Source organism: Corythoichthys intestinalis, chromosome 10 (genome assembly GCF_030265065.1).
Source record: "Corythoichthys intestinalis isolate RoL2023-P3 chromosome 10, ASM3026506v1, whole genome shotgun sequence".
In the NCBI taxonomy this organism is placed as follows: domain Eukaryota; kingdom Metazoa; phylum Chordata; class Actinopteri; order Syngnathiformes; family Syngnathidae; genus Corythoichthys; species Corythoichthys intestinalis.
In genome coordinates this window covers 20869435-20884575 of record NC_080404.1, presented here as the reverse complement: position 1 = coordinate 20884575, position 15141 = coordinate 20869435, and the positions used below count along the sequence as shown (strand labels likewise).

The following is a 15141-nucleotide window of genomic DNA, read 5'->3' as shown; positions in this document are numbered from 1 at the left end:
CATGGTGTTATTTCTAGCGGCCTCTTTGGAAGAAGAAAAGCTCTCAAGGTGATCGTGTTGAGAGTTTTTATTTTTGTTATGGTAATTTATGGACATTTTGTATGGTTTAAGAATAAAAAACACCAAATCATCAGTCAAGTCTCACTCTAAAAGCAGAGTGCCTGCTACAAGTTATATTATTCAAATTAAACATTATTGTAAATCAAATTAGACTTCAGATCGAGGGATCCTCATTCTAATTTCTTTCATTTTAGTTCACTTTTCTAATGCTCATGTCTTAATAGGCTTAGCTCAAGTTTGGAACAGGCAAGTGAAAGTTTTTGTGAAGGTTTACTTTGAGCCCTCCTGGCCATAGCAGTAGGTGGATTGTAATGAAGTTAAAAGCCAAAGCTTAAAATCTTCTCCGAAAGTACAGGAAAAGTAAGTTCAATTCCCTCACTGTTGCTCATGAGAGGATCAGTTTTGGGAAAGTTCATTTTCTGCGCAAACTAGGCCGAAGTTCAATTCGCAAATCGATTTGATTGAATGCGCCTTTCTCCTAATTGGCAGACAAAATGTTTCAGTCAACTTCGGACTCACTTTTGTCATTACCATCATGTTGTTTTCATTCAATGAAGATTAATGAGCCTGTCCCAGATGAAGCCATGCAAGCCCAAGTCATGACAACATCAATCAATCAATCAAAATTTTATTATTAGTGCTTGTCATATACAAATCACTAAATTCTAAGTGCTCTATACAGTCATGGGGAAACATATGAAAGCACCTTGGTTTCCTTACATTTTTGTTCATGTTAAAGCTGGTACCACTAAAGGTGTATAAGGTGATTATAGGCGAGAAAAAAAACCCATTACCATCACAATACCGTTGATATGAGAGTATATCATTCATTTGCTGCGACCCTCTTAGTTCAAATGGTTTGGACGTCTCTTGCTGTCAATAGCACCTGATGAGTTAATAGACATCAAGATTGCTGAAGTATTTTCCTCCGATCAACCCATTTTTATGGGACTCTACATTATTTCTTGTGTTTAAACATTAGTAAAGAGATCTCTTTAATCTCCTTATGTGCCTTGGGGGAGTTGGCCACAAACTCATTAAGGCTCTACCTTCTGAATTTGAGATAAGGCTTAATAGAATGACAGGTGGGCCAAAGTCACTTTTCAATAATCTAGAAGGTGTGTGCGTGTGGGCTAGATACCCGGTGCTCTGTATCTGTGTTTTAACTTTTGCACTTTAACAACATTCCCTCCCACTAATGTCTGAACAAAAGTGCTGTTAAGAGCACAATCTTGGAAATGGCGTAATTAATGAAGCATACGGTGTGTCACTAATGGAGTGACAGGCCAATGTAATTACTTGAGTTTACTTTGGGAGGTACTACGGCACTATGCTATGCGCTTTTTGATGCATTTCACTTGATATTTTTAAAGGATGGGCAATGGGCATTTTTCGCGTGAGATTTTTTTCAAGTGGAAAGGCGCACATAGTGTAAGTAATGCATTTCTTAATTTATCTATTTTTATTTAATAATTAAAAATATGTACAGTATATGTATAAAAAAAAAAACTAAAGAAATAATCTACAGTATGGGCAGCAAGGTGGCAGCATGTCTGCTTCAGAGTTTTGAGATTGTGGGTTCAATCCACATCACAGTCCTGTGTAGAGTTTGCATGTTTTCTTTGTGCCTCTGTGGGTTTTCCACGGGGAGTCCGGTGTTCTGATGCATGGGTATCCCAGTCGAATTGATATCCAAAGCGCTACTGAGCATGCGCACGACAACCACACCCCCTCCATTTTATAGTACCTTTTGACAGCTGAACTCTAAGCAATTACGTATATGCACGAAAGACTACATTAGAATATTGATTATATTGTGCGATAATAGCGTTAGGACGTTGACGTCTGATAAGCAGTGAACATGTGGGTCGCCTGGGTTTTAATAGCGTTTATTGTTCAAGAAAGAATATTGACATTGTAGTGGGAGTATCTACAGTAAATATTTAATATAACAATATATGTAAATAGATGTGTCAAAACTAGGGCTGTCAAATTTATCGCGTTAACGGGCGGTAATTAATTGTTTTTAATTAATCATGCGCGGAACGACCCACTCACACATTGCCACAAACAGACTACAATGGTGCCGTTTTATGTATATTGAGAGTTAAGAGGCAGAGACAAGCGAATGGTGTGGACACAGGCATTCATTGGGGCAGCGCTATTTGTTGACAAAAGCATTTGGCTCTCTTCTACAACAATTATATCTATTGTGGCGAGCGACGTGGGGTAGAATGACAGGAGATGATCTTTTTCTTAACACCCTGTATAGAACACAACTCAGAGAAGATATACCACTTGCAGCCACCACTGACAGTCATGGTTGCCCAACTTCCCATCATGCATTTGGGCAGAACAGTTAAGTCGCTACAGTATCATTTACTGAAAGCACAACAAAAATAATATTCCTATCTCTCAAAAAAAAAATGTTCACAAAAAGAAATGTGTTCAATGCAAAGAGAACTGGCATTCCCAATCAAAATAGCTATGCAAAATAAAACTCACAGAAAAAAATGCTAATAGTGTTAATGCTATCTTGTGGATTTATTGTTATAATAAAAAATACAGTACTTATGTACAGTATGTTAAATGTATATATCCGTCTTGTCTTATCTTTCCATTCCAACAACAATTTACACAAAAATATGGCATATTTTAAAGATGGTTGGAATTGCGATTAATTATGAATAATTAATTTTTAAGCTGTGGGTAACTCGATTAAAAATTTTAATCCTTTGACAGCCCTAGTCAAAATGTATAGTAGATTTGGTCAACATTAAACTGCTATCAAGAGCGGTGACAGTAGCGGGGATACTTCTTCGAAAAGGGATACCCATTCGTCAGACCACCGGCTTCCTGCCCACATTAGGGCTGAACGATATTGGAAAAAACTAACAATGCAACTTTTTTGGGGTTTTGTGATATATATTGGCATATTAAAACTAAAAGAATTTTCACCAGATGACTTGAATAGCTCTGTTTGGAAAGACTTTGGTTGATTCACCATGACCACATTGTATTTATATAATACTGTTTAATCCAGGCTAAGGGGGTTCTTCTGTGAATGATGAAGATTGCTGTATGTAAAAGCGATCTAGAAGGCAATGTCCCTGCACAAAATGGATTATTTATTTAACACTGTATTCCATACTTTAAAACACATAAAAATATATTAAACCGAGCCTTCGCCGCTGCTGCTCCCTCACTCTGGAACTCACTCCCAAAACCCATCAGGAACTCGGACTCATTACAAAACTTCAAATCACTCCTAAAACCCACCTGTTCAAACTAGCTTTTCACACCTCTTAATTCTTAATTCTGTCTTTGTGTTATGTTATGTAAAGCGTCTTTGAGTGTCCAAAAAAGCGCTATATAAGTTTGAGGTATTATTATTATTATTATTAACATATTTTAAATAGGGCTGTCAAACGAATAAAATTTTTAATCGAGTTAATTACAGCTTAAAAATTAATTAATCATAATTTATCGCAATTCAAACCATCTATAAAACATGCCATATTTTTCTGTAAATTATTGTTGGAATGGAAAGATAAGACACAAGACGGATATACACATTCAACATACGGTACATAAGTACTGTATTTGTTTATTATAACAATAAATCAACAAGATGGCATTAACATTATTAACATTCTCTTAAAGCGATCCATGGATAGAAAGACTTGTAGGTCTTAAAAGATAAATGTTAGTACAAGTTATAGAAATTTTATATTAAAACCCTCTTAATGTTTTCGTTTTATTAAAATTTGTAAAATTTTCAATCAAAAATAAACTAGTAGCTCGCCATTGTTGATGACAATAATTACACCATGCTCACTCATGGTACTAACCCATAAAATCAATTGGACCCAAGCGCCAGCAGAGCGCGCCAAACACCAAAAAACAAGTAACAAACGAACATTACACTGTACTGTCATTTTAATCTGTTTGAGCGGGGCATGTGCGTTAATTGCGTCAAATATTTTAACGTGATTATTTAAAAAAAAAAAAATTACCGCCCATTAACGCGATCATTTTGACAGCCCTAATTTTAAACAAAAAATAATAAAGAAGGTGCACCACACAGCCTAGTGCACACTACAGACACATTTTGACAGTTTTCACATACCTCAATCACACGGATGCGTGTTGAAAAAAACAATCACATGTCCTGCGATGGGACTACTACTATACTATACTATTACTTTATATACTATGGCGGATCAAACGATGTATCCTCACCTAAAGAACTGCATTTATTTAAATTTTATTTAGAATAGTTTGTTGTTATTATTGTTTTTGATTTATTTTAACTTAACATTATACCTATGTTCCAATTTGCTGATATGTTTTGAAAAATATGAATCATGTTTAATGAAAACATTTTCTTTAAACCCAGACATCTCAAAGTACCACATTTTAGAGCTGTAATTGAAATACTGTAATACTGCGAAACCATGATAGTTTGGCCTAAGGTTATCATACCGGCAGAATATCAAACCAGCACATGCCTAGTTGGGATAGGTTCCAGCACCTCTGCGACCCTTGTGAGGACAAGCCGTTCAGAAGATGAAATAATGAATCTCCATTATAGCTAAATGCAGCAGTAGTAGCAATATTGTTAAGCCATTTTTCATCTGTGACAGATCCCAGACTGATGTTTGGTGGCAATTTTAACCTACTGCATGACTAAAAATCCTGTTTTACACATTCAAAACCTTAGATTCCTTACAAATCTGTATATATTAGATTTTTATTATCAGCTCATTTTGATTAACAGTAGGGATATTTTTTATATTTATATATTTTCTAAGAAAAAAAATCACTAAAAATATGAAAACAATAAAAACAGAAAACAGAAAATAAAATGGTAGCTTCATTTTCAGCAGATTGGACTATTGCAATGGTATATTTACAGGTCTTGATAAATTTTTTTAATAAAAAATCAGTCAGGAAGCTGCAGCTAGTACAGAATGCTGCAGCCAGAGTCCCACAAACACAAGTAAACCGGACCACATTACACCGGTTTTGAAATCGTTACACTGGCTTCCAGTGAGTCAAAGGATAGACTATAAAATACTACTGCTGGTCTACAAAACATTTAATGGCCTTGGAACAAAATACATGCTTGATTTGTTAGATTTCTATGAAACATCTTGACTCCCAAGGTCGTCTGGAACCAGTCTCCTGTACGTTCCAAGAGCAAGAACCAAGCAGGGTGAGGCAGCATATAGGCTAAGTTCATACTACAGGTCTTAATGCACAAATCCGATTTTATGCCATATCTGTTTTTTTGGCGTACCCGTTCAGACTGCCTTTGTCCATTGAGACCGTTCAAGTATCACGCATGCGCACTAATTCGCAGTCCGTGATGCGCTCAGCAAAGAGACCTGCATTCGCAGAAGCAACCAATCAAAACAACTTACACATGCTAGCTGTATGTCATTCCAGAGTGATCATATTTTGATTTCCATAGAGAGGACACAAATAACCGACATTAATCATCCCCGTTTAGTCTTATATTCAAAGTTTATATGGACTGATAGAACGCATACACGCACACACATGAGCGTTGACGTGTGTGCGTGAAATGACGTGGGTGCGTCAGTTTGCCCCGACTCGGCCATGTGTGCAATAATGAAGTATTGCTCATTCGGCACACAGAATGAAAATCGAAAACTGTAAGGCCTATTCTTTTCTTCATTTTATTTTTTTATGACTGTGATCAAGCCCCTTTCGTGCTTAAAAGCAGAGTTACAACCTAGGCACTAATGCCTACATGGCTGCCGTCCTCCGTGCCTATTGCTCTTTCCTGACGTAATTTCTGCATAAATTCCGATTTGGGAGTCTTGACAGTTCAGACCGCCAGTAACATTCTGAAAAATGTGGCCCAGATCGGATTTGAACCACATACGAAAGTGACTCAGATCGGATTTGAAATGGTCCACTTCTATGCGACTTGTCCCGTTCAGACCGTCAAGTTAATGCCTGATTCCAGTCGGAAAAACACGAAAAAATCGGATTCGTGCATTAAGACCTGTAGTATGAACCTAGCCTTAGTTATTATGCTCCTCACCTCTGGAACAAGTTACCTGAAGGTCTGAAGTATGCTCAAACTGTTAGCTCTTTTAAATCAGGGCTAAAAATGCTTTTGTTTAGCACAGCATATCCATAAGTGTCTATATATTTCAATGTATTTGCTTTCTATTCCTCCTGTGCTTTATCTCCATTGCTGATTTCAATTGTTATTACTAGTAGTGGTATTTTTTTTTTTTTTTTTTTTAAATCTATTTGTTTTTTATTTTATCCGTGACTAAATGCGATTTTTATGTATAATTTTATTTCCTGTTTCGATTGTCTTTGTTTTTATGTTGTATTGATTTAATGTGATTTTTATCATCTTCATGTGATGCAAAGCACTTTGAATTGCCTTGTGTTGAATTTTGCTATATAAATAAATTTGCCTTGCCTTGCCTAAATGTCAGTACAAACACACAAAACTTGATGCATTATGTACCAAAAATTAACACTAATAGTATTAAAAATCCAAAAGGTTATATTTACTAAGTGGGATCTTATTAGCTTGAAAGAAAATATCATTTTTCAAATATCTAGATTAGAACGTCAATACAACTTTCTTTTCACAGGTGACAAATATCCTTGCCTGAGGTCTGTGCTGTTGCATTGATGCCCTTACACTGGTTGCTCTGTTTTTTGTGTATTAAATATTTTAAGGCCACACCTTAAGTATCTCATGCATCAACAGTAGAAGAGTGTAAGCTACTGACTTGTTTTGAAATGAGCTCACACCAAGCCTTTGCTGAGATGACAGTGAGCAAGGTCGACTTCGACACATCAATGGGTGGCCCAGGAGTGTCTTGCTCATTTGTCCTCCCTGTGAGAGCTCGAGACAGCAGGATGTTGTAGTGAAGGTGATCTGTGGTGAAGCCTCTGTGTTTTTTGTTGTTGTTCAAGAGCCAAGACCTCCTTTTAATCACCCATGTAACACACATTGCATCCCCCCAAAAGTCAAGGTACCAGTCATGCTCTTTAAACTACTTTGTATGTTTCATCTTTGTTGCAGGTTTACTGAATTTTTAGAGCCCTTCGAAAGAGTCATCCAACCTGAGGAATTGTGGCTCTACAAGAATCCGCTTGTTGAGTCTGATCACATTCCCAAAAGGGTCATGTTCGTAAGTACCTGTTTTATACTTATGCATTCCCTTTTAATGCTGAATTGCTAGCAGCCATATAGTTGGTCATTATTTCCGTCTGTCTGAAGCACTTACTTTGTTTAATTCTCACTAATTTGTGCAGAGCTGAAACCCTTCATTTGGGATGATTAATGCTGTGAATTCTCATCTTCGTGTTTTAGATAAGGCCGGCTTGAACTGATTAATATTGGGGGGGGGGGGGGGGGTATGGGGGGTTAGAAATCTGTGCAGATTAGTCTTCCGGTGTAAATGGGGAGAGCCTGAGCTAAAACGATGTCTGGGAAGACTACGGGCCTGAACGCTAAATTATTACCCAACTTTAATGTACTATCATCTGATAAATATCTAAAGATATTATAGTGTACATTTCTTTAAAATGTGCATATAATACCTAAATATTAGAAAAGCTGTTTCCACTGAGGTTTTGAGAAATAATTCCTTTTTTTCCCGCCATTATATATTCATTACTAAGGTGCTATGGGAGGAACCTGCTGTTGTCATGGAAATCATTTGACAAGAGATCCATTTACTTTCTCATAACATCCTTGTCTCATCCATACATATTAACACTGACATGTTGCCATGGAAGCTACCACTTTACTTTGACCCAAGCATCCTTGAAATTTCAAAATGTGGGGAATGGGATTAGTTTCAATAAATGGAAGGATCCAGATACGTGGTTTAACCCCTGTGTCATTTGGTATTGTAGTCTAAAAGCCTTGGCCAATATTAAGCAACATATATGCTAGACTGAACTATAGTCTGGAACAGTGAACACATATGGGGACGGGAGCGACTGGTAATGGAACTGGCGTGATAGAAACCTGCAGGGCAAGTGGGAAGGGAAGTAGATTAGTTTAAGAGAAGAACAGCTTGAATACAGGGAACCAGCAGGGACTATGCTGTCGCTCGCAGCCCCTGGTCAAAAGCACAAATGTTGATGCTTTTAAAGCTACTACATTAAAACTTAAACTGTGTGTGCAGCTTTTTTTTTTAATTATTACTACCCATATTGCCTGAGTGATTTAATTGGGTGCTGTAGAGATATTTGTTCCCATATGTTTGTTCATTTTACTTAGTACATTCATTTCTATATCGTTTTGTCTTTCTGACTGGATAAGATAAATATTGCAGCTTCCAGCTTCTTCTCTGAGGCAAGGTCATAAACAGATAATACAGCTGCCTAGTAAAATTCCACTTTCTTGTGAGTCACTTCATGGGTTAACATTGAGACCTGCCTATTCGTATTGGAAATAACAAAAAGTGTATGTGTTGAGAGTTCGAAGCAGACCCTCTCAAAGGCACCTGGGCCACTAGAGGATATTTGTCCTGGCTGGCCACCTTTGAATGACAATTTCCTAATAATTTTTTTTTTCCTGAACCGTCTGTCCTGTTCATTAAGAGAATAACAGAACCTGTAAAAAGAGAAAATATACCAATGTATACTTGTATACTTGAAGCAAAAATTGGCTGGAAATGTTCTAGGTATTTTTCTTTCTATGTACAGGGAAGTCAAACACAATTTATTCCACTAGGCTAATCATCTACTGATTTTTTTCAAGGATCTGAAAAAATATACACAGTATATTCCCCTGAAGCAAACACTCACAAAGAACAAAACAATTAAATGTAATCTATTGAACACACATTTAAGTAAACAGACTGATTTTTTTTCTTACAGAAAAACAGCACATACTAGTATAATGCATACAATAGAAAACAAAAAGGCTAAGTTAGATAATAAATGCAAGTTGAAACAGCACAATCTAACACATTTAACACATTTATTGTTACACAAAAAATATGCACTAGTTATAACTAAAACAAGTGAGGTACCAACAGACTTGGAATTCTAATCGCGGGGGAAGGTTTCAACACACCTATTTCAAGAGACACTGACAAATGGATAAAAAGATGATTAGGTAGGATGATGTATTCCGAGTGCAACAACAGCCTGTTTTGCTTCTGTTGCAAGTTGTTTTCTAAGAGAGATATCCAATTAACATCCTTAGTTCTGGCAGATTGGGCACAGCTCAGAACATATAAACTATGAAAACTTGTAGAGTGCTCTTTGTGACGTAAATGAGGTGAGAAACAATTGATCAGCAGGAGATGGCACTTTTGGGAGGGGAGGGAGCAACAGACAGCAATGCAGACACATTTCACTGCTGTTGTTTTACAGTTCAGAATTTAACACTCGAGTATAAAAAAAAAAAAAAAAAAAAATCAAACAAATGAATGGATTTTATTTTATTTCCTTCAAAAAGTTGAACTTCTTTCCATGTTTGACTCCACCATGCAGAGGTGATTGCTCTAAGACTGCAAGGGAAGCACAGCTTCTCCTAAAATATCATAAGTGATCAAATGTATACTGTTGTGTGTACATGCCATTGATTAAATATGCCCTACAAAGCGCTCACCTGTTGTTCAGAATTAGCTTCTTATCATCGGTTAAAATGCGACTTTTTTTTCATTCAGTCACACAGCTTCACAGTCCTTTAAACGGTGTGGATGCTGTACGTCTCAAGACTTGAGAGTGCATTGATCCACTACAGCGAGGAGACGAGTCATATACCAAAGGCTGGGTTTATCCTGCCCATCGGACTCTGTCCGTTTCTGGGGGTCTATGGGCAATGGGCGGGGCTTTGCTGGGCCGAATGCTCTGCTTCTCTGCATGATGATTTGATGATTTGTGTGAGGCTGAATCCCTTTTTGATTGACAGCGAAATGAGCGAATCAATGATCTTATCGTATTAACATTCACAGGAGGCATCTATTTCTGGTGGGTTTTTTGTTGTTGTTTTTTTTGTTTATTGTAGCTAGGGTTGCCACCTTTCAGAAATAGAAAAAAGGGACGCCCCCCTCGCGCCCAAAGCCTTACGGGCGAAGAAAAGGGGCATACCCAAAACTCCTAAAATGCATAGAAATGTATCTATTTTTAGATGAGAAAACTGTATTGTGCACTATGTGGGCATGGCAGTTTCCTTGCAGCAGATTGTTTTGTTTTTTCTGCAGGTTAGTGAAAACGAAGTTGTGAATATGTTAATTAACATTTGTGTTGTCGGCACTGAATCCGGTCACGTGATCCATTGACAAGCCAAATTTCTTAAGGGAATGTTCCAGGAGAGCTACAATTCCATCAGCTGACTCGTCTGCATTATCTATTAAGTCCAGCATTTTGTTGGTGAGCCCAGACTCTGGACTGAAGTACTGGACGGCAACTTTTAATTCCCAATTACGGAACGATTCCGTATTTCAAGGGATGGGTGGCAAGCTTAATTGTAGCTGCTTGTGTTTGGAGACTTGACTTCTGACACTCTAGTTTGTTTCCCTACCGAGCAGCGGGTGCCACTGAGCCCCTCTACTACAGACCATTCATGTATCAAACTGGGTGTACCGCTCAAAGATATGAATGGCGAATATGACAAATTGGTGGATGAAAGTCCATTTTAATGTACGTATGTGTCAAGGTAGACCTTTTGTCGAACATGATTTTGGTAGGACTGATCACAGTGGAGCCATGTGTTTTATTTGATTGAAAAAGTTCAATGTAAACATTCGTGCCATTGTAAAGGGTGACCCGAAAAAACGGGAACATTTTAACAATCCAATAAAACCAAGAGTGATGGAAGAAAAGTATTTCATCCATAGTAAATGAAACCTTAAAGCAACACTAAGTAGCTTTTTAACCTTTATGAAATATTTTCATAACATTTTTGATAATACTGTATGTTGAATGACAACTACTTGAATGACACCTCTTTTATATCTTGAGAGGATCTGTATCGCTTTCACGGCACTAATTAACTTTGAGGAGGCTGGCAGGAACCTTGCCACACACAGAAAAAAAAACTACAAATGTGCTCACTGCTTTACGGCATACGTAACTCCCCCCCCCCCCGTCAATAGAACTCGCGTCAATCGAACTCGCCAGCACTGACGAGTTCAGGTGGGGTGGGGTAGCCACACTAGCCACACTGTTGCTCACCGTGATTTGCTATTGTTTAGCCACATCTGGATTCATTACCTTAGTACTATTCATCCTTCACACAGCTGCTGGAAACAGAAATGTTGTTTAATCCATCTGCAGGCGACCGAGAAATGGATTTTTGATTGATTACTTGATGATTTTACGACACTTTTTGGGTGTCCACTGGTCCTCATGGAAAACGCAGTCTTCCTTAAAGCAAAACACTACGGCTTTTGTCCACCGGCGTTGGTCAAATCGACCAAAACTGAAAAATTACCAAGTGTTTCTTTAAAAAATGCAATTTAAGAAACAATTATGGGATTTTATTTATTGATTGATTTTTTAAAATACATCCTTTAAGCGGCTAAGGTACAAATGCATTTTTGAAATTTGCTGTTCAGACTCACCGACTCAGCTGGCATACTGTGAATTTCATGTTGAATTCACCATGGTTCCTAAAATGGCAGAGGGCTTACTTGCTCAACGTAAGTAAACTAAACTAGAAAATGCCATACTGAAAAATGAAGTTTTCATATGTTTTTCAAGCCTTTCTGTTGAGTGAGTCTACAGAAGAATGTCAGGCTCTTGGAAGTAGCTCGCTATTCAAGGGGTATTCTGATCTAGATAGCATCATGCTTTTCAAAGACTTGAAGAAATCCTTCTCTCCAAAGGACATACCAGGTCTCCAAATTCACCCATGAAAATAAACTCTGAACTGGTCTGGGAATTACTCTCACTCTTTCTGTAATCCTGGTTCAAGCAGGGAAGCCATTTTCCAAAGCTCAAGTTAATAGAAAGCTATTTGTAGTCTGAAACATTAACCCACCTCAGCATCTCAAGCATCAATCACTAAGCGGGGAATAGTAATCATACAATGACACACACATCAGATGATTTTGGAATCAAGGAAGGCCCAGGGATAATTATACTCAAATATCTGTGACATGAAAGAAAGCACACATGCTAGGAAATGTACTTGAAATCCCTGTTGTAATATACAAGGTTTGTATTTTAATTTTCATGTGTAACCCTCTCTTGCAAGATTTTTTTCTCTCTAACCCTTACAGAACACTCATTCAACTCACTGGCTGCCATTGACGGTGCTAGGCGTCCAATCCATTTTGACTGGGAGGGGCGAATGAACGTTCACTCCCTTTGTTCATTCGTTCTCATTTTCAATGAGCATTGAAAGCCAGTTTTCCTGGTTTAAATGATTTGGACGTCAATTGCCATCAATGACATGCACAAAAAAAAAAAAAAAAAAAAAAAAAAAAAACTTTAGTGTGTTACTTCGTGCTGTAACCAATGTGTGCTTCTGTATTTATTAATTTTTATTTCATTAATTTAGTTTTTATCGATATTGTATTGAATAAATGAATAAATTAATGCTTTATTTTGCCAAAAGAAAGAAAATAAGAATAAATACAAGGCAAGACAATAATCATAATAATGATGATAATAATAATAATAACAATAGAATTTTAGCAATATGCCCAACAAGGAGTAGAATGAAGCATTTGCTTATAAAAACCTACGCCCTATATTTATATAATTTTCTTTATAATTACCCAGAAAATATACAGTCCCTGACAAAAGTCTTGTCGCTTATCCGTTTTGTAGAGACAATTGCTAATAACCTGACTTTTAATGATTCAGTTGGTTTCATAAATGTCTCATACGATAGCTAAGACCCTCCCAAATGATGTTGAATGTACAAAAATATATTTGTTTCACTGGAAACAGATTTATCATTTAATGAAGACATAAAGGTCAAATTTTGGCAAGACATAAGTTTTGTCGCCTAAAGAAAGTAGTGTGAAAATTGAACAGAAAATGTACTTCAAATACAAAAAAATGTTACATAACATAAGCGAATTATGTAGTGGTGCTTTGAGATCCAAATGTAATATTTTGTATGACTTCAATGTGCTTCGGCAAGGATTCATACATTTTATTGATGAAGTCATCAGGAACATCAAAGAAAGCAGTCTTGCATGCCTTCCAGAGTTCATCAACATTCTTGGATTTCGTCTTCCATGCTTCCTCATTCATCCTACCCAGACATGCTCAATGATGTTCATGCCTGGTGACTGAGCTGGTCAGTCCTGGAGGATTTTGATCTTCTATGCCTTGAGGAACTTTGAGGTAGAGATTGAAGTATGCGATGGCGTCCTATTTCCACCTAAATACAATGTTAGAACGCAGCTTGTGTTTGAGTTGATCACAGTGAAAGCCAACTCAACGTTCTGCCTGGGTCGGCGGCGCAAGGTCTGTGGGAGCTGTCTTGTCAACTGATGGTGAAGTCTATGCCTGTGCACTGTTTGTTGTAGTCCTTATGTTCCCCTCTTGTTCCTTTTCTTGTGCCAGTGTCATTCATGTCAGAGAAGCTGTGGGAAGCTAAAACACTGTATTAAGTTTTTTTCTTGGCATGTTTTTGTCCCAAGTTTGTACCAAGATCTCCAAAGATCTTTTGTTGCTTCTTGTGATTTTTTGGGACTTTGAAGCTGGCCTGTGTTCACATGCCAACAAAATACAACTTTCATTGTAACCTGCATCTCTACCCTCGTCTCGTGCATTTGAGTCCAGCCGTGTCTGCCCCTCAGCGTGACACATATACAAAAACAAAATAAAAACAAAATAAATATATACAATACAGGCCAAATGTTTGGACACATATGGACCTTCTCATTCTTTATTTTCATGACTATTTACAGTGCAAATTCTCACTGAAGGTAATGAAACTATGAATGAACATGTGTGGAATTATGTACTTATCATAAAAAAAAGTTAAAAAGCTAAAAATGTATAATATTCTAGTATCTTCAAAGTAGCCAAACTTTGCTCTGATTAGTTTTTTTTACACACTCTTGCCATTTGCTTGATGAGCTTCCAGTGGGAATCACCTAAAATGTTTTTTTGACTTCACAGGTATGGCTTTTCAGGGTTGATTAGTGGGATTTATTGCTCTATCAGTGGGGTTGGGACCTTCATTTGTGTTGCATTGAATGAAGTGTGTCCAGACTTTTGCCTTGTACTGTATATATAATATACAGATGCTAATATTTTTTATTTTTTTTAAATGACCAAAAATAGTCACTTAGGCTAAGTGTTAATTTTTGAATAGCTGTCCACCACAGTAGACACTTTTCCTGAAAGAGATAATTCAATTATCCTTTGCTGCTGATGTATTCTAATATATTTTAGGGAAAATCCACTTGTGAGCAAATATGTATTGCTGTTAAGTTGGGCGCAAACCAGGGTATTGCACAGGGTGCCATTCAAGCTAAGACCTCCACTGGTCAGCCTTAAACACTCCATCCATCATTTATATTTCATACACATAGATCCCCTCAAAATGTACCGCGGCAACTGTAATAGTAGGTGGTGGTGGGCACTGTCAGTTATTTTATGCCCCAAGCAGTGAGTGGCAACTTCAATAGTTAGTGTGCTTAAGGGGCTCTACGCATGTCAAAGAAGCACAGTGACATTTTCGGTTTGGCTGGGGTGGAAGGGAACCAAATTTATTCACTATATTCTCTGTGCTCCTTATAGTGAAGCTTTCTGTATGTATCATTTCATGTTTTCCATGAACTGCGCCAACCTTACTCCTTTCCGAGCCGCTCCAAACAGCAAATGTGACAATTTTATTCTACCTTGAAGGTTTCTACAGTTCTATATCATTCATAAAACAGTGTGTTTGTTTGAGCACTATGACATTGATTCTAGAAATGTCTTTTTTGTTGTTCTGGATAATGGAATAAAAAAATCACAAGCTGTATTTTTTTTGTAATGAGCAGTGTTGGGAATAACGCCGTTATAAATAACGCCATTACATAACGGTGTTATTTTTTTCAGTAACGGGGTAATCTAACAAATTATTTTTTCTGCCGTTACAAC

General features: G+C 37.2%; 1 protein-coding gene across 2 annotated transcripts in view; it reads left to right on the top strand.

The window, feature by feature from the left end:
• The window catches only part of plpp4 (phospholipid phosphatase 4), a 113102-nt gene that overhangs the window by 61154 nt on the left and 36807 nt on the right, over positions 1 to 15141 (top strand). For both annotated transcript variants that reach the window (XM_057848914.1, XM_057848913.1), the window contains one exon: positions 7145 to 7253. In XM_057848914.1, coding sequence (XP_057704897.1) covers positions 7248 to 7253 — 6 coding nt within the window. In that variant the 5' untranslated portion in view covers positions 7145 to 7247. The remainder of the gene's footprint in view (positions 1 to 7144; positions 7254 to 15141) is intronic.